Source organism: Anser brachyrhynchus (genome assembly GCF_964034855.1).
Source record: "Anser brachyrhynchus genome assembly, chromosome: 6".
NCBI classification, from domain to species: domain Eukaryota; kingdom Metazoa; phylum Chordata; class Aves; order Anseriformes; family Anatidae; genus Anser; species Anser brachyrhynchus.
In genome coordinates, this window is record NC_137700.1 from 35277900 (window position 1) to 35297050 (window position 19151).

Sequence of the window (19151 nt, forward strand, 5' to 3'; positions counted from 1 at the left end):
GCACTGAGCACAGTTCTTTTCATAACCTCAGGGTATAAAGACTTAAAGAGCCTGAAAGACATGCAACTACCTGTGCTGCATGTCTTTCCCATTTCCTTAAAGCAAAATGACTTAAAAGTTGCTGATGACTTAATCTTTTGGCCTATATGTCAGATTGAGGAGAAGGCATGAGGGAAGAAGAAAAATGTATACTTAAAATGATTGTGGAATCTGATAAGCAACTCAGTTGGGGGCAGCAAATCTAGAGCAACTGAGATACTTTGTTTTATCAACAAGTGAAATTATCCCACCATGACCTGTTTGGAAGTTGCAGCCTGGCACTCTGAGGTGGACCCTTTGACTAGAATTATACAGGTATCCATCACCGTGCTTCATTCAGTTTACAGGGATCTCTTCTTTTTGTAGTGAATGGGGAATGCCTACGTTTCTGCACTATGTCTCAAAAAGTAGTAACTCCATACAGGCCACTTTCAAACATAGTAATGATGCTTTCTCTTTTGATACAGGAAACACCGCAGTTGCTGAACTTGGTCTGTTCTTAGAGGAAATTATTAAGCTTAGTCTCACAGTCTACAGACTTTTAAATTTTTCATGTTTGTGGCATCTACTACTAGCTGTTACAAAGATTGAATTGGATGGGTAACGGCATTGCCTGAATAACAAATCAAACATTGCAACTCAAGTGTAAATTGGTCTGGTCTCCTGATGATGATTTTGCCATATGAACTGCTTCCAGAATAAAGCTTTAAAGTGAAAACAGGAGTGCTCTAGGCATGCTTGCATTGAATGATGCAAAAGTGATTTCAGGATATTGTTTGTGAACTAATGAAAACTAAACATGGCTTGAAGCACTATTGCACAGAATGACCAAAGATTTAAGGACAGCTATAGGTACAGTGAAATTCAATCAGGTAACTGCAGCTTTCTTCCAATGATAAAAGAGATTGGAGGTAAAAAGAGAGCTAACTACTTCTACAGTGGTAGATTGCCAGATTTAGACTCTCCAAATTCTGCAAGAATTGTATATAAAAATACACCAAGTTAAGTGTCTTTTCTTTCCATCTCTGTGGAACACCACCTATGCCTGCAATTCACTTAATAATAACTAGTTAGATTCTTTCCTCTCTATCCAGAGAGGAAGCATTTGGACAGAAGTATTGACTCTTAATTCATCATTTCACTTTAATGAGGTCCTTATTTAAATCAATGCTCTCAGGACACCTCTAGCATCATTCTCTAATGCAGTAGCTAGGGCAGTCAATTGTAAAGACTAGATAACCTGCACGTCCCTGGCTTCCGAGCTTGCTAAATTATCTTTTCTCTTCCTGGCCACTGCTTCGCATGTGAAAAAGCTTACTATATGGGAGATGCTAAAACTCTGTTAAAATCAGAAGCTTTTTGTTCAGGACTACTTAGGAGGAAATAACTCCTTCATTGTCGATTTCTTTTACTATCAGTAACCATGAGAGTTCCGTACAGGTTTGCCTTTAAATTTCATCCTCTGATACAGTTGTTTCCGGCTCTGAAAAGACAGCTTGCATTTTTTTTTTCCACTGCAGGACCTCTAAACACCTTCAGGAGGTAGGCAATTTTGTTTTGGCTGGTTCTTTGTAGGAAAGCACTGGCTGAGTGAAGGTGCTAGAATGGTAAGTAGAAACAACAGTTATCTGTGCTACAAAAGGGACAAGGTAGGACTGAAGTTATAGCCATAAGGAAAGAAGTTGAAAGCATTAAAAAAAATATATATATACACACTTTAGAGTTCATTTCAGACTCTGAGTGTGCTTCTGAAGCAAAGCTCCTGGGCATTCTGTGGTGCAGTATGGAGTGATCTTGGTGTGCAAAATTCTGCTCAGGTGAAAGTTGAAATCCAGTTGAAGATGTTCTTCAAACACAAAAAGACATTCAGTCCCTATAAGCAGACCAGTACACATAAATTCCACTCCTGCCCCCAACCCCTTCTCCAAATAGCTAACACTCAGTGGTCAGCAGTGCTGACGATTTGTTCAAATCATTAATTGCTGCCTGTCAATACAGATAGCAGCTATTTAATCATTGCATAGTCAACCTTGACAGCTCTTCAGATGGAAGACAAGCTTATTTTGTCATATTTCTTTGGCTCTAGACTCGACAAACACCAAACAGAAAACACTCCAGTCAAGACTAAGACTTTACACCATGCAGTTTGGAGGCCTTCATATTAATTTCCAATCGCATTACAAAATAGTGCAGAATTAACCCTTTTGTTATATTCTGCTAGGTTATGGCCTTTCAGCTCTTGCTAGCAGGGAAGCCAGAAGTATGATATATTCCTATACTTCTAAAGCAGCCTGCTTCTATAAAAGTGCATTGACTTTAACGGGAAAGCAGCCTGCTTTCAAACTACTGAAAATGAATGCTAGCTCCTCATTAACACAACTCAGAAACATAGCCTAAGACAATGGCTCACCATCAGCAGTAATGCACAGCAGGCTGAAGTAATAAAAAGTCACTGGTGCTGGAGGTAAAGATTGTGCGCAGCAGCATAGTTGCAATGCTGGCTTGTTTGTTATGTGGTTATTTCTGTATACACTTAATATTGTCTAAGACATGCTTATCTGCCTGAGACAACTCATGCAGGTGGAGATAAACAAGGTATTAGTTTAGAACAATCATTTGCAAAAACTCTCACCTTGTGATCCGGAACTAGTCTAACTGAGAGAACAAAACCACCTGCAGAACTTAGGATACACTTAGAAAGTTTTCAGCTGGTACAAGTTACTCTGTTTTAAGGTCTTCTTTCTAATAATCCACACTAGATGCTAAATACAAAACTCTTTAGGTAAGATATTCATCACTTAGTAGTGACTACACTTAGAAAAGTTTTCACTCTAGAAGATAGTGCTTCTTTTCAGTCTAAGATGGATCAACAACTCCGGTCCCTTGGATAAACGCTCATATATCAGAAGTATAAGAGATTAACTGGCTATAATATTTTGCCATTAAAAACACAAAATATTTATATGTTAAGAGCTGAAGTCTTTCTAACCTTCAAAAACAACAGGTGAAATCTGTACTTCCCAATCAGTTTGCATTTCCATGCCTATAAGTCAGTCCTTGTAGCTCTAAGAACAATTAAATCCACAACTGAATATGAATGTATTATTTATTTGAGGTGGATAATTCACATCATTAAAAGTCACAGGTAACAAATCTTATCTTGAATTTGAATTAGAGGTTTATTTTGTATTTTTCAGGGGCAGTTTCAAAGAAAGTAAAATACAAGAGATATGCATCACGCATCACAACAGATGCACTTGTGGAAAAAAACTAAAAGATGATTCCTCAGAATGCAATTCAAATGGCAAAAAGAAAAGAAACCTGACTTGGGATGAAAAGAGATGCATCTTGAAGGCAATCCACTGAATGGCTTCTTCATTTAGCATTTTAAAAGAATGCAAAACATGGCACAGGCATATCCAACGCTTTCAGCCGTGAAGAGGAGAAAATCTTGTCCCAACATATTCATTGCATAAGTAATATACAGAAAAATTCAAGTAAAGGATTGTGGTCTGAAGTAAAAATTCCATTTCTTATTAAAAAAAATGAGAAGGCTATCTGTTTTTCTTCTCTCCATCCACTGGTTGATCCATTTCAGAGTCATATTGGCATTTTTCCACACATTTCCTAGGGAACCAGCCTCGTTCTCTTATTCCACCTTAAGATATGAAAAGTTACATCAACTTGGAATAGAATGTGACCCACTATTTAGGAAAAACACAGGACTGGAAGAGACATCAAGAGGTTACCTAGTATGTTCTCTTCTCCAAGGCATCACAACTGAGTCATTGCTAATGTATTTGCCTGGGGATGCATGGATTCTCTCCCACTGCCTAACCTGTTTTCAAAGATCTCCAATATTTCCTTTCCCAGTGCTCAACTTTCCTTACTATTAGAAAGGTTTTCCTAGTACCTAATTTGAATCTCTCTGCAATTCATGTTCACAACTCTCTTCTAAGCACCAGGAACACAGGAAGCAGCTAACAACCTTCTCTACAACAATGGCTGTTTGCACATTCCTTAGCTTTTTACTATCTACTTTTCTTCTCCAGCTGGGAATTCTTTCAGCTTTTCCATTTAGGTCTATTTTGAGCACTGTGATTATTCTCATTGTGTTCTTCTCAACCCTCTACAGCTGATATTACTCTTTCTGGAGATACAGTAAACACTTTCACTTGTGTCAGTATTTCAGACAAGTCTCTGACAATATTGAGTGGGATGGAAGGATTACTTCATACATTTGTGAAGCTAGATGCTTTCTTTTTTGCAAATGTTGACTCATTGTAAGATTATGATTGCCTACTTTTTTCCCATCAGAAGAACTGCTACTTAATCATTATTTTTTTTCCATCTTGTTTTAGTACAGCTAGGTATTCCCATTTATAGAATTTTGCTATACATTCCTAACAAATTTCCTCCTATTTTTAAAGTCCAGTTCTCCAAAATGTCAGTGTTAGTCCTCAGTCAGACCTCACTTTGAATGAGAAATTCAGAAAAACATGACATTCTATTTAGCACAGATATCATCTCCTCCTAATCTTCAAAATGAACACCACAATACAATTACCATTGTATTGTACAATTGCCATTACTGTACTCATTTCATTGACTTGTTTAGGTTTGGTGTTTGAAAGCACTTCTAGCTCACTGAGGTCTCCAACTTCCCATGAAAAGCAAGGATGCTTTCAAAGTAGTCACTGCTGGCTGCCTCTCTTTTGTCAACAATAAATGTTCATGCAATGAATTCACAATTGTTTTTAAGAGACAACGAAATCCAATGCACCCTCAATGGAAAGTCTGTCAGGTAACGTTTTAGCTTAGACCTCAGCAGGAGAAACGTGAAAATTTCAGTGCAGGTGGCTATGATACTGTCTCTCTATAGACTACCAGGAGTTTTTAACTCTCTTTGATAGCTGTGTTTGCTAATTATGTAATACATGTTGAAATCCCTAGAATTGATCCTAAATCTAACATCTGATTTTTAAGACAAAGAGTAAGCCTAACCTTTATACTCACACGGGGTATTGAGGTAGGAAATCTGAATGTGTTTAAGAATAACCAATACTCAAATATCAGTATTTCTCTGATTATGAAGACATATTCCCTTTGCTACTCAACCTTGAGTAAACCATGACATTAATGTTATTTCAGTCTGACAAATTCACTTAATGTTTATCATTTATCAAAACTGACAGACCTACCAGATATAAATAGTAAAACCTGTGGATGTGGTTTTAAAAAGTAGAGAAGCTAACATCAGTAAAGTCAGTCATTCTACACCTTGAGAACTGAACACGTAATGACATCCATATTTCTAACAGCAGTTAGACTGCTATACAACTGATTTGCAACTTGTAAACAATAGAAGTGAAAATAACTGTTTCATACCATCAGCAGCCGAGTCATGAATCTTCTCACCATACATCCAGTGTCTGGGGAAGAAAGTGTAACAGGTAATTAGATGCCAGAACTCATCTCAATATTTCTTTTAACCAAACAAAGTTGTGGAGCCACTAACTTTAAGCCTCTTGTGGCTAAAATCAGATCCCCTTTACTCAGTGCAATTCTAGGTTCTTCAGTACATGGTGTCGTGAAGAATGTTTTAACACCTTTAGTCACAGGGCAGCAGACACCACTGTAGTCTTCTATTGCTCGATACCGCACCTACAAATTTGAACAAAACATGGCAATATATTATTGCAAGGAGTTATGGCCATGCTGACAGTCTCATACCAAAAATCATTTCAAGAATCCCATTAGATCTGAGTATAATGACAACTGGCTGTCTAAATTAGCTGCTTAACAATGAAGCACAGAGTTATCTTTATTATCACATTTCTTATCTGAAAACTAGGGAGCAAATGCAAAGAAAGCTAAATTTTAAGTTTATTTAAGCAGAGGTTGCAGCACAGTTTATGTGGAAACACCAAGTCTTTATTTAATTGCCAGGTATAAAAATCACGAAAAGGAACAGCATCAGTAATTAGTTACATTTATTTAATACGGAAATCTCAAAGTGACATTTCAGATCACAAACATCCCAGATACTTACACTTCTTACTCGCTTGTCTGCTTTCTGTTTCAGTTGCTCTATCTACAAATTACAAATAGAAATTTAGGCAGTGTTTAGTTTAAGACAACTTGTGTATTCAACACAATGAAGTTAGGTATTGAAACCATTAAAGGCAGAGAAATATATTTAGCATTCAAAAACACTCACAAAAGTGTAACTTCTTAGTCTATCAAAAATGGCAGAAAACTTGACAGAATTCCCATTTCTTAGTCTATTTTAGTTATTATAAAATATGGTACATTACTGCAGAGGAAAGCGGACAACTGGATAGTAGGGAGGATTAACTTGAGCTAACACTGAAGATCAGTTACCGTCAAACTGTACTGATGACAGCCGTCTCTTACGGGCCAGTCCAGGCCATCTCCCTCAGGAATCCCAGACCATGTAAACACTTGCTTGAAGTTCTTCCATTTACTTCCCATGTCATAAGGAAAGACAAAGGTCTCACCCGTTTGGTAGTACTGGATTCTATCTTTGGCCTGGAAATAATAAAGAAATACAGTACATTAAAAATATCCTACAAACTAGATCTGAGCAGCAAATATTAGGAAGGCCAGGCCATATGCACTGTATGGGTCCATGAACCCTACAGGTTGAGGGAAAGAGCAATAAACTCCTGCCATGCTAACCCAGGCTTTTAAAACTACTTGTCATTAAATGCAACTATCATGGCATTTAGAAGTGTATCTGATTTTGTTTGTTTTCCCCACTTGCTCTTCAAAAACAAAGTCAGCTGGCTATACCACTGATTAATCCACTCCATGCCTTAATTTTACTTTATGCCTTTTTTAAAGACTCATTCTTCACTGTTTCTCAGTTATATACAAAGACTTCCACAACTCAGGATTCTTTGTTTAATGATCACAAACGTAATTCAATACTGTTAGTGTTTATTCCACCTGAAAGAAATGCATATACAGACATGCTTTAAATATCCCACTTTCTCTATTTGTATTTCATTCTTTCAGTAACAGTGACATCTAGTGGAACAGTCAAAGAAGAATTTGTTCTCTGTTGCAGCAATGTTTATTGAACACATATTACAGTCTGTGTTCAGTCTTCAAAGGGACATATTAGCGGTCTACATTTGACAATAAAAATTACAACAGATTATTCCACATTTAATTAGGCAGTTGTAAGAGTGCTAGTACTCAAAGGTCTAACAGGACTACGATCCAGTTAAGCTAGATTCAGTGCAGAGAGAAGGCATTACAATATCTAGGTACTCATATGGGCTCAAGATCTTCCTGTTAAATTTGATGCAGAACAAGAGAAAGACAAAAAGATAACAAATGTCTGTGGTATTATACAAAATATCCTGGTGGCACTGAGCTATTTTCTAAACATTAAGTCGGCTTGTGCTTCCACTAAACTTAGCTTCTGTTACTTTTGAAAAACTGTTGGAAAACCTCTGAAGATATAGAAATTGACAAGAAATTTAAAGAGATGGGAGTAGGTATCTTGATGTTTTCTAGGACTTTTTCAAAATGAAGGAAAATACTCCCAAAATTAATTGGAGAAGTAGTAAGTGAGGAACATCCCAAGGGAAAACAGACTATCTAGAATGGGTAAGGAAACTGGACAGTTAAAGACCTAGACAGGCATAACTAGAGGCAAAGACAACTTAAGTTTCAGATGAAGTCTGCTTATATTCCAAATAGATATGCAAAGACTCCTGCAAGTAGTTTTTAGGGTCATTCTGGATTTTTCATGAAAAAGAAAACAAATCAGAACAAAAAAAAACTATGCAGTTAAAGGATTTCTCCTTTACTTCGGCAAATTTCAGAGACAACAAGTGAAAAGCTGGTTGTTAACTAAGCGTTGAAGTGAAATGACACCATTGGTTTAAATCCAGATGGGTGAAACAAGAAATTAATAGACAAGGAGAGTAAATTTTGTAGCAATACAGAATGAGAATACTGTAATAAAAGCTTACCTTTTCTTCAATCCAGGACTCGATTGAAGTTTTATTTGTCAGAATGACTTTCATCTAAAATAGATAAAAGCTTTAGATGAAAATAGCACTGATTTCTGCAGAGATACATCAGCTAGGTAAAGAAAACTTCATTTAACTAAATTCACTTGAAACAATGCAACTCTTACATGCTCAACTGAAACACGTAAAATATTCAAATTTAAGAGTCAACATAGATGCATGTTAGTGCTATCCTCTAGAATTATACACTTAGAGGGATGTTATATTTCGGTTTATGTATATTTTTCTTCCCTTCCAAAAATCTCAAACATTTGAAATAATGTATCAGGCGTGGTTATTCCTGTTTTCATGGATAGGGACATAACTCCCTGAGATACCACGTATTTTGCCTTTTCCAGAACGGAATTTAAAACACTTATTTTTTCCCATTGAGTTTTCACCTATAAGTTCTCCCATACAGTGGACAAGAGGAAAGAAAGAAAAAAGAAAATTAAAAATTCGTGGTAACAACAGAAGAGGTGGGAGGAGAAAGCAACTTAAAAACCTTGAGAAGTTATGCAGCTACATTAGCTCTAAACAAGTGCTCGTATCTCAAGTCAATTCTGCTTCTGCCCTGCAACTGACATCAGCAACAAGCTAGGAAAAACTCACAGCATTTAACTTCCTTGTAACAGACCCCATAAGCTTACCTGGATAATAAACAGCATACCAACGGCAATAGTTGTTCCTAATGCCAGTCCTAAGGCAAATAAAGATGCAGCAAATGCAGACAGTCCAAAGGGAATATTGGTTCGAGGATCTCTTTTGGCTGCACTCATGTCAATCTTCACAGAACTCCACCCAAATGATATCTGCAAAAGGACAACAGCATCGTTCAGTTCTAGAACATGCCAACTGCTGAAACAAAACTGGTTACCCGTAATAAACGTGCCCAACTTCTGACAGATTTATAATGCAAGCAGAGTAGTTAGAAAATAAAAACTATATATATATATTTTATTTTATATTATATGTTCAAAGTATTTTTCCTGTTCCAATTTTTCCTCATCATATATATATATTCTTTGCTATGTGTAGGCCTTTGCTAATGGAAAGCTAAATCAGAATCACTGCCTTTCAAGTTTCACAAGCACAGCCTAAAATCTGCAGCAAAATCTAGATTATGAACAGTTTTGGATAGAAAATGTGCGTAGCACAGTACCCATTTTGAATGGAAACACTACAGGTTTCCTCTGAAAGCTTTTACAAGCACTAGTTCTCAACATTACTGCCCTGCAACCAGAGCATACAGCCTTCACCTGTTACACTCCACTGATGTTTTTAAGCTTTTCGTTGCAATTGCAAAAGCTGAAATCAAAGCTCAGAATCTCAACCATGGATCTGGAATGAGGGATGTATTCCAGAACAAGCTTTGTTCATTGTGGCTTTGGTTTTCTCATTTTAAAAGAAATTCAGCGTAATTTGTTTGTGGTTCCAAAAACAAAGTAGGTTAGTTTTTCCTTGAAGAAAGTGATACAGTTCTAAAAAGAAAAAAAAAAAAAGCAGCAAGCAAAAAGAAAATAAATAGCATCTAACTTGTGTGTTGGAAATAAATAGCAGATACTTTCTGCACCAGCCAAAACACATCTTGTATGTATATAAAGAGTGCTACTCAGTGTCAGTCTTCAGTGAATGCAAAGGTCTAGGAAACTCCCTGTGATTATGACAAGCAACTGGGGAAAAAAAAAAAAAGTATATTTCTGATTCCTTCACCAATTAATGAACATTGTAGTGCTCTCTGCAGTTTGAGAAGTATGTACATGATGAAACAATAGCAAGGAATTCCACATACGACTTTTCAGGAAACCAAACTGTCCCATACTCCTAGGAACAAATTATCCATCCAACTTAAATTAACATTTTCAGCACTTAACTATGTTTTCTTACTCTGTTGTAAAGCTGAGTGTACATAGTCATTACGAATATGAAAGAAGCGTGAATGCATCCCAGGGGTGCTAAGAAGAGAAACAGAGTAAAAGATGCATGATTCTGGTATCCACAACAGTTGTTGATCCACGGACAATGGTGATCCATCTTCATGACACATCTGTGAATAATAAATTCTGATTAATATAAAGGACACAAATGAGTTTGTTTTTTTTTTTGAAAGCTTAAAAAAAAGGACAGCTAGCTTTCTACAACCTTCATACATTAATTTAAACCCATCAATTTCTGACAGATCAACACAGCAGTGTCCTTTGCTGTTGTTATTCAAAATAATATTTCATGTTGTAGAATGAAAGAAAACAAAACAACAAGTACTTGCAGGTCCTACTCTTCCTTCCTTATTGCCTTTTTTTTTTTTTTTAAATAAGCACACAGGAAAATAAAAGAAATGTCAAACCCCATGTGGACTTCTTGCTTAAAGAAGCGTGATTTCTCATTAAACGTCTCCTGGTTTTGGTAGAAGATCCTCTGAAATCTTCATTAATTGCTATGTATTGACCTCACACTGCTCTAAGTCCTTTCCTAAATCTATTTATTAGTGTAAGCACCCTAGAGACACCCTTGTATCCAACATTAAGCCAGTTATTTTGCTTCAGCTTACAGGTGAAAAAACAAGAATGATAAAAGATTTATCCACATACCAAATTGCCTAGATTTAACTGAGCAGGTGTAAAACTCACTAATTGCAATTTTTAATTACAACTGCAGACCAAAGGTATGTGATAAACAAAGGGTTGGATTACAAAAATATCCAGTTCCTCTGAAATTAAAAGTTAATTGTTTTGGAACTACCAATGTGATTTATCTTTTAAGATAGCCCACTCCCAACAGGGAGTTCAGTTTCTCCCTTTGAAAAAATTAACACTTTGTTAGCGTATGCTCAGCTCTCTGTACAAGTTTTTGAATATGCAGTCACAATCATCAGCACAAGTGTTTCTGAAGAAGTTCCTGGGTCTTGGCTAGAAATCTCACTCCATTCATGAGGGCCACAGGAACTGAATCCATTCAAACTTGCCAGCCCATAGAAGACTTTGCGGTGATTTATGTTAAATACCTCACTGCACTGCAACATACATGCAGAAATACATGCAGAGTGAGTTATTTTGGCCACAGCTGGGGGGGGCAGGAACTTCTTAAAATAGTCTCAGATTATTTTGCTGATATGTGCTTCAGTTTCTTCTGGTTTATTTCACTAACAATAAATTATTAAAATAACTTGATTTTGCAGAGACAATCATCAGAATCTGCTGCCATTTCTAAATAACTCCTCAGCATACGGACTGTCACTCAGAGCAAGACTAATTTTAAAACTTGGGATGATGCAGCTAAATGACAGCCCTGGTCTGTGGTTTCAGTCTCTACTTCCTGAAAGCACAGTGATTGGATAACTTGTATTTATAGAAATAACAAACAAATGTGCATGTTACAATACCCTTTTCCCATGTTCTCTAGTTAGTCCTTCAGAGGAGGACCTGCCCAGTAAAAGGTTAAAGGCATCTACAGTGTAGACTGCAAACAGTGCAAGTGTCTTGCCTTTTTTTTTTTCAAGCTGCACTAAATTTCAGTGCAGCTATTTATAATAAAAACATAGAAACATTAGCTCTAAACAGACCTGTTGGAAGATTAACACATAAAAAAGGCACAAATGTTTTAAGTTAACCACAAAAGCTTATGACTTGACTTCATAAGGAGACTCCCCCTGAAAAAAAAACCTTCAGCAAATCGTAAAGAACAGTCCAAAATTTCCACTCAAATCAACATTTTAACTGGTAAGATAACAGAACAGGCTTTTCTACTGCCTGAACAGGAGGATGCTTGGGCTCAGAACTTAGAAATGACTGAAAGATTTTTAGGTATTTACACAGGCTCACCTCCCTGAAACAGTACTGAAATATTCTGTTAATACTGTCAAGTTCTTAAGAGAAATTGATTTTCAACTAAGAAGAAAATGTTAAAGGCAGATAAACTTATCTTTCTTCACTAAAACGCTGTAAGAACACACAGAAGTCATACAACTGGAAATATTTGAAACAGGTACAGTGTTCATCAGGAAATCTTTTAAAAATATACAAGACCTGAAAGAATGAAGGAGATTAATAGTTCATCACTAGCACAGTAGTTGCTTTCAGTACAAACATAAAGCAATTTTAAAGAGACAATACCTGTTACATTTTCGACAGTGGTGTGAACGTGGTGCCTTGTAAGACTGACATACTTTACAGTACTGGAGATACATGCAATCCTGAGAATTTTCCTTTAAACAGAAGAATTGGCATATTAGATAGAATTCATAATTCTACTGGCAACACACATCTTGGCACTTGCACAGCCTAATACATCCTTGCTTTCTTCTGACAGGGTGTGTTCCACAACCCAACCCTATTTAATGGTAGGTGGTGGGAGGGGGGAAAAAAGAAGAAAAAAATCTGTCTGCTATCAATACAACCATCTCTCACTGTTGAGAGTGCTCCTAGCTAAAATAAATAAACAATTCTTCAATCAGGATTAGGAATTGTGCAAACGGGGTTTCATAGTGAACTGAGAGTATAAAAGAGCATGGGGCCTTTATCATTAAAAAAAATGTTTGTACGCCTTGTCTCTCATTTTCAACTATGAGCCAGTCTAGGCAAGCTGCTAGAACATTAATGTTGAGCTGGCTCTCATCACACTCTCGTCTCCCTGTCTTACAGACACGCTTGTGTGCGACAGCTACAGAGAGAGAGAGACTTGTAGAGAGCAAGTAGTAATGCTGGGCAAAGCCCTGCCACCACAAAGTGGAATAGACAGCTATCCCGCTGGGACTACCTTTGGATACTCTTCTCCCTACACTTGGTCTTGAGATCTAGTTCATGAGCAGAAGTGTGATTATTCCTAATTTTGGTGTTACTGAAACACAAGCTTTGGCCAGCTGCCTCGAGATACTGAGCCTGCATCACGCTGGTCCTTGACTACTGCTATTTTGAGAGGTTACTGAACGAAAGGAAATGAGGATTTCTACCGTGACTTACAAATAGGGTGGTGAGGCACTGGCACAGGCTGCCAAGAGAAGCTGTGGATCCATCCCTGGAGATGTTTAAGGCCAGGCTGGATGGGGCTTTGGGCAACCTGGTCTGGTGGGGTTGGGACAGGGTGCCCTTTGAGGTCCCTTCCAACCCAGGCCATTCTGTGATCATAACCCCGTGTTGCTCGTTAGCCAAACACATAATTTGCTGGCTCACGTTAAATTCACTGAATGAAGTCCGCGTTACCGGCGGTGAAGTCTGCACCCCCCCAGCACCCGCATGAGTGTGCAGAGAACCCTGAAGCTCCAGTTCCTAAGACAAGTCGCGACAAAGGCGCGACATGGGGCTTCCCCAGCCCTCCCCCCGCTTCCCCTGCCCCTCCCCTGCCCCCCCGTCCCCAGCCCCGCAGCGAGGCAGCTCTTACCGGCGTCCACCCCAGCGGGACGTACCCGGGGCCGACGAACATGGCGCTGAAGTAGTTGTAGAGGATCATGACGGTCCAGTTGAGGAGCACGACGAAGTTGACGCTTCCCCCGGCGGTGTCCAGGGGCCAGTACCACAGCGCGGCGTCCGCCATGGCGGTGGCGGAGCACACGGCCACCACGGCCAGGGCCACCAGCGGCCCCCAGTGGCACAGCCGCCGCGCCTGCCGCAGCCCCCCCGGGCCGCCCATGGCCGCTACCGCCGCCCGCCCGCCGCCGCCGCCGTCGCTGCCGCCCCGCCGCCCATGGCCCCGGCGGCCGCTGAGGGAGACGGAGGGGAGGGAAGGGAAAGGGAAGCGCCGGGCCTCGGCCCCGCCCCGCCCGGCCTCAGGAGCCTGGCAGTCCGCCGCCCTCGGGGCCCTCTGGGAAACGGAGTCCCGGCGCTTGGCCCGTGGGGTGGGGTGGGCTAGGATCACAGAATCGTTAGGGTTGGAAGACGCCTTCAAGATCGTCTGGTCCAACCGTCCCTACACCACCAATGTCACCCGCTAAACCATGTCCGCAAGCACCACGTCCAGCCTCTCCTTGAACACCCCCGGGGATGGTGATGCCACCACCTCCTTGGGCAACCCATCCCTATACCCGACCGCTCTTTCTGAGAAGAAATGTCTCCTCATTTCCAACCTAAACCTCCACTGGTGCAACCTGAGGCCATTCCCTTTAGTCCTATCACTGGTTACCTGTGAGAAGAGGCCGACCCCCAGCTCCCCACAGCTTCCTTTCAGGCAGTTGCAGAGAGCAATGAGGTCTCCCCTGAGCCTCCTCTTCTCCAGACCGAACACCCCCAGTGCCCTCAGCCGCTCCTCACAGGACTTGTGTCCCAGGCCCTTCACCAGATTCATAGCCTTTCTTTGGACAAGCTCCAGGGCCTCAATGTCCTTCTTGTATTGACAGACCCAAAACTGAACAGAGCACGTGAGGTGCAGCCTCACCAGAGTACAGGGGAACGATCACCTCCCTGGCACTGCGGGCTGCACTATTCCTGACACAAGCCAGGATGCCGTTGGCCTTCTTGGCCACCATGGGCACACTGCTGGCTCATGTTCACCAACCAACACCCCCAGATCCTTCTCCTCTGCGCAGCTTTCCAACCACTCTGCCCCAAGCCTGCAGCGCTGCATGGGGTTGCTTTCAACAAGCGGGGTTGCAGCGGACGGGCTGACCGCCACCTCCCGAGCGCCGGGGCTGCAGTCGGAGCCCTGATGGCTCACCGCGAGGCGAAGCGGCCGCGAGGGGCTGGGTGACGCTGCAGAAAGCCCCCAGAAGAGGTGAGGAAGAGGAGGAGAATTGCGGCGGAACCCTCCGCGAAGCGCCGTGCGGGCGGCGGGGACGCGTTTCGCGGGGAGCAGAACGCGGAAGCGGCCGTGCGAGGAGCGGCGCCCCCGCCCCCCCCCCCCCCCGCCGCCGCCATGTCCTCCGACTTCGAGAGCTACGAGCAGGACTTCGCCGTGCTGACGGCCGACATCACGGGCCGCATCGGCAAGGTGCCCAAGCTGCTCGGAGGTGAGCGCGGCGGGGAGAGGGGGCTCGGCCAGGAGCCCGGCGGTACCGGCCGGGCAGCGGGCAGAGCAGGGCGGAGCGGGGCTTCGGCTCCCATCGCGGGGAGCGGAGCAGCCTCCCGGCGGCTGCCTCACGGAACTCGCTGCAGGTCCCTGGCAGGGCGCTGCCGGCCTGCTGGAGGGGGCTGCGGTCCTCTGCCTCTGGCGGGGGGTGTAGGAGGTGGGCCCGCACAGGAGGAGGGCTGGGGGCGGCTGGGGTGGCTCAGTGCTCGCTGTTGGGATCCTGCCACACGGTGAATAACGAAAATCGAGACTTTTTCCGTGTGGCGTAGGTAATATCGGAGTTGGATAGTTGTGGTGACTCACGTGGAGCAGCAGACCGGAGGAGATCAGTGTTCGTTTATTTAACGTGTTGGTCACTAGCCTGCGGCATTCGTGGGCTGATTCGTGACGTATCCCTGTGGTACCGCTGGGAAAGTCTTCGAGTGTCAGGGCAGAAAGCTGAAAGTGATGATCTCTGTAACCTGGCAGCTAAATCTTCTAACCCGCGTGAATCAGCGCCCTGATGGGGTGCTCCCAGAATGCGGCAGATGAAAGCTAAAATTGGATTTCTCATGCAACTCACCTTATTCTTCTGTGTCCAGGCTGCTAAGGACTTCTGCCTCTGTTTCCTATGCACATTTTGCAAAGCTTTAGGATACTTAACCAGTGGAAGTGGTTATCTTAAAAAGAGGCGATCAAAAGGCACACACTGATGGTACACCTGTCTGTATGACTGAAGGGAAAAAAGTCATATATCCAGGACCAAAGAATAACTTCTTACTTTTAGGGTGAGAAGTGCATCATGAAGTGCTGAAGTAGTGACTAAAGAGGATTTGAGGTAGGTGGTTAACTAAAACGTATAATCCCAGTGCGTTGTTAAGTCAGAGGTCCAAAGTACATCTGAAATGAATAAATGGGGATTTTCAGTGAAAGTCTGTTTGATTCTGGGAGGTTATGTCTAATTGTTAGGAGATTAGAAAGACTTCTAATAAAGCGGGGATCAGTGACCAACCACAGGCATAACTGAAAGACAGGAATCTATGTCTTCGCATTGGCTTAACAAAGCTGTTTTGCTATTGGGCTTAATAAAAAGGACATTTGACGTTAATTCAATCACAGTCTGCAGGTACTTATGAGGTAGCGTTCTTGTGATTGAGATTTAGAACGGGTATAATTTAGATTGCCCAGAAACAATATTTAACCTGTAAATAGCCACTGAAACCATTTACAGAGGAGAGACAGCAAATTCTTCGCTGTTGTGAAGTTCCTATTCAAGGCAGTATTTCTTTTTCCACTGTCTCAGAAAGAGTTGTTGACTTTTATAGCAGTAAATATAAGGAGCTCCTTCAAGTAAAGGAAGACATTGTAAATACACGAATGTCTCCTGTTCTGAAAATTGGTAGTGCTACAAAGTGAGCATGCTTATTGAAAAGAAGCAGAGACTTCACTTCTTAATTGCGTGGATTATGGAAGTCATTGGAGTCTGTTTAGCAGCTGAAGAATATTCTGCTTCACAGTAGTGGATTTCCATAATCCTCTCCTTAAAGTCAGCCCCCCTTATTCACTCTGGGGAGACTTTGGAGCTTAAACATGAAATGAATGAAGAGTATTGTCTTTAACAGTGACATAGCTTGAGAGCAACAGGCTTTGAAATCATCATTCTTTTAAGTAGCCATTAGAAGGGTGTTTTTTCATTTTTTTTTTTTAAGAACTTACTGTTCTCTCAGAGGAGAAAGAATGCATGTTCCCTGTGGGATTGATAGTGTGGTATTGGGCTAAATGGCCTCAAGATAATACAACAACTAATTTATTTTTCCTAGAAGTGGCTTTTCTACGTTAGGATTTGAGGCTGGTCTGATATGGTTTGGGCTGGCTTGCTTTATAGCTACTTTTTGCTCTGTACACCTGTGAATGGAGTGCTTCAGTTTTCAGAACTTTTCTGTCTTTCATCAGCAAAAAGTTCACGTATAACTTTATTACCTAACATTGCAATTTGGCTTAGAGGCACTTTTCCACCTGGGGAAACAAAAAAACAACTCTGACTATGCTGAACACTTTAAACAGAAATATTTTAAATACACATTTTTCCCTTGTTTCTTACTAGGAATATTTGCAAGATCTTTGCTTCTTCATCACCAGAAGTTCCAGTTAGTTCTTGTGGAGAAGGCTGGGAGAGCCTCAAAAAGAGGATTATGATTCAAGGTGGGAGGGGGACGTGAGGACAGATGCACGTGAGGTGGCATTTTTCAGAAGCAGTGATATGAGAGAGATTGCTGATGGCCTTCTTCCTCCACGCTGGAAGAAGCAAGATGAAAGGTGTAAGGACTTGAGCTACTTCTGCATAATACAGAGAGATCTACTGAAGTCTAGTGACTGGTTTGTTTCCTTCTGCTTCCTGAGATGGACCTGCTGTAAGCTTCATGTTCAGTTGAATCGGAGAAATACTGGTTAATTGCGTTTCTAATGTTCCTGCATTCAGAGTTTGACAGGATTTGATGCAGCCTCGTATTCTAGGAGGAGGATGGCTCAACAAACAATCCTATTGTGACAAAGGCATAAATAGTTCAGCAAGAAATGTAACAAAGACAGTCTGATACTACAGAAACAATAAGCATCAGGGACAATAGAACGTCTGGGGAAGAAATATCTTCTGTTGAGGCAAACGTCATCTGGAGAATTAAAGACAGTGTTCTAAATTCAGAAATGTCTTTTAAGTAGATTTTCTGTGATGCTGCTGCAGGTCTTTGGAGAACGAAGATCGTTGACTGATGTGTTTTATTAATACTCCTCGTTGTTTTAGAGAAACATCTGTCTTGTTATTTGACCAAATACTTATATAAATTTTGATTGCTTGATCTGAAAGAGAATGTTCTCAGTACCAACTGTGATAATTAGCCTTTTTCCAGCATGGTAGCCTCTGTGTGGTGATGTTTTTCAACTGGAGTGCTCTAATTCTTCTGATACTTGATACCCGCATCTTCTACTGGGCAATCAAAGCACTGTTATTTCAGTTTCCAACAGATTTAACTGAAGAAAGTCCTACCTTTAATTTTCTTTTATGTCTCTGTAATGGAGTTTACTGTCTTCATTTCAGGGCTGGCTCATTATGATGTGCCTCTGGAACTCAGTTTTATAAGACAAAGAAAAAAAGCATGTGGTGTTCTGGTTGTCTTTGCTGTTGGACAATAACTTCTGGCAATGGGGTGTTAGGTGAACATGTAAAACACCTCAGCCAGTGTAGTGAAATCTACAAGTGGTCTACAAACTGAAGTTCTTTGTCACTCAGTCTCTTCCTCAGTGTGTACTAATAAAAAGAAGCAATTCCACAAGTAATGAGGCTTAATAGTCTTGGTCTAAATTTTTAATCTCTTCCTTGGTTGTGAGCTCAAGCCAGTGCTGTGTTACCTTCCTACACTTGTAGGCAGCCATCTGCCTTTCTGTAACTGCTCGACACTGGGGGACAAACCACTGACTAATGCAAGGGCAAAAAAAGCTGAAAGAACAGAGGAAAATGTAGTAAGGTTTATTTCATTTAAGAAAGTGATAGAACCTTATGTACAGACACAGAATTGATTTCTTTGCAATCCTTACTCAGATTCCTTACTTTTGTTTCCAGTCTTTATGCTTATCCATACTTTGCCAATTTGCCTAGTTCAGTTATGCAAGCTAAGTGCTGCATTTCCTTTAGGACATTCTGTCTGGCAGTGTGGAAACACAAATTGCATTCTAAATTTAGATATATTTGAGGGGACAGCGCTTTTTATTTTCTCTTAAGGATATTGCCTGTTCTGAATTAAGAAAAAAGTTGTAAAAAAGCACTTGCCAATATTTTATATGATGGAAATGTACTTAAAGAAATCACTAAGTGGGCAGACTAAAAACCAACAAGACAATGTGGAGTAAAACACTATTAATATGAGAATCTTTAATTGGATCCCAACTTGTTTGTCCTGATCTACTAGATTAGTGGCAAGCGTTGCTTACTCAGAGCTCATCTGCAGTCTCTGAGCAAGTCACCCTGTGGATGTTGTGTCCTCCTCTCTATGGGCATTCTGACTGTGAAAGAAGTGGTTGCTTCCTTAGGCTGGGTGT

At 40.9% G+C, this 19151-nt stretch overlaps 2 protein-coding genes across 8 annotated transcripts in view; one reads left to right on the forward strand and one right to left on the reverse strand.

The window, feature by feature from the left end:
• Nucleotides 1–3131: 3131 nt before the first annotated feature.
• On the reverse strand, nucleotides 3132–13836 carry ZDHHC6 (zDHHC palmitoyltransferase 6). 2 transcript variants are annotated; one of them, XM_080598002.1, is made up of 10 exons: nucleotides 13461–13836; nucleotides 12197–12288; nucleotides 9975–10134; nucleotides 8738–8899; nucleotides 8049–8102; nucleotides 6424–6591; nucleotides 6092–6133; nucleotides 5649–5703; nucleotides 5428–5471; nucleotides 3132–3697 (listed from the first exon to the last, which is right to left on the reverse strand). In XM_080598002.1, exons 1-10 carry the CDS (start codon nucleotides 13707–13709, stop codon nucleotides 3689–3691), a joined length of 1035 nt encoding a protein of 344 aa, XP_080454128.1. In that variant the 5' UTR covers nucleotides 13710–13836; the 3' UTR covers nucleotides 3132–3688. The 2 variants fall into 2 exon arrangements, with proteins under 2 accessions (XP_080454128.1, XP_080454127.1); XM_080598001.1 differs by having other exon boundaries at nucleotides 5558–5703.
• Nucleotides 13837–13984: 148 nt separating this feature from the next.
• The window catches only part of VTI1A (vesicle transport through interaction with t-SNAREs 1A), a 267370-nt gene continuing 262203 nt past the window's right edge, over nucleotides 13985–19151 (forward strand). For all 6 annotated transcript variants that reach the window (XM_080598012.1, XM_080598010.1, XM_080598014.1 and 3 more), the window contains exon 1: nucleotides 13985–15021. In XM_080598012.1, the coding sequence (XP_080454138.1) occupies nucleotides 14928–15021 (94 nt within the window). In that variant the 5' untranslated portion in view covers nucleotides 13985–14927. The remainder of the gene's footprint in view (nucleotides 15022–19151) is intronic.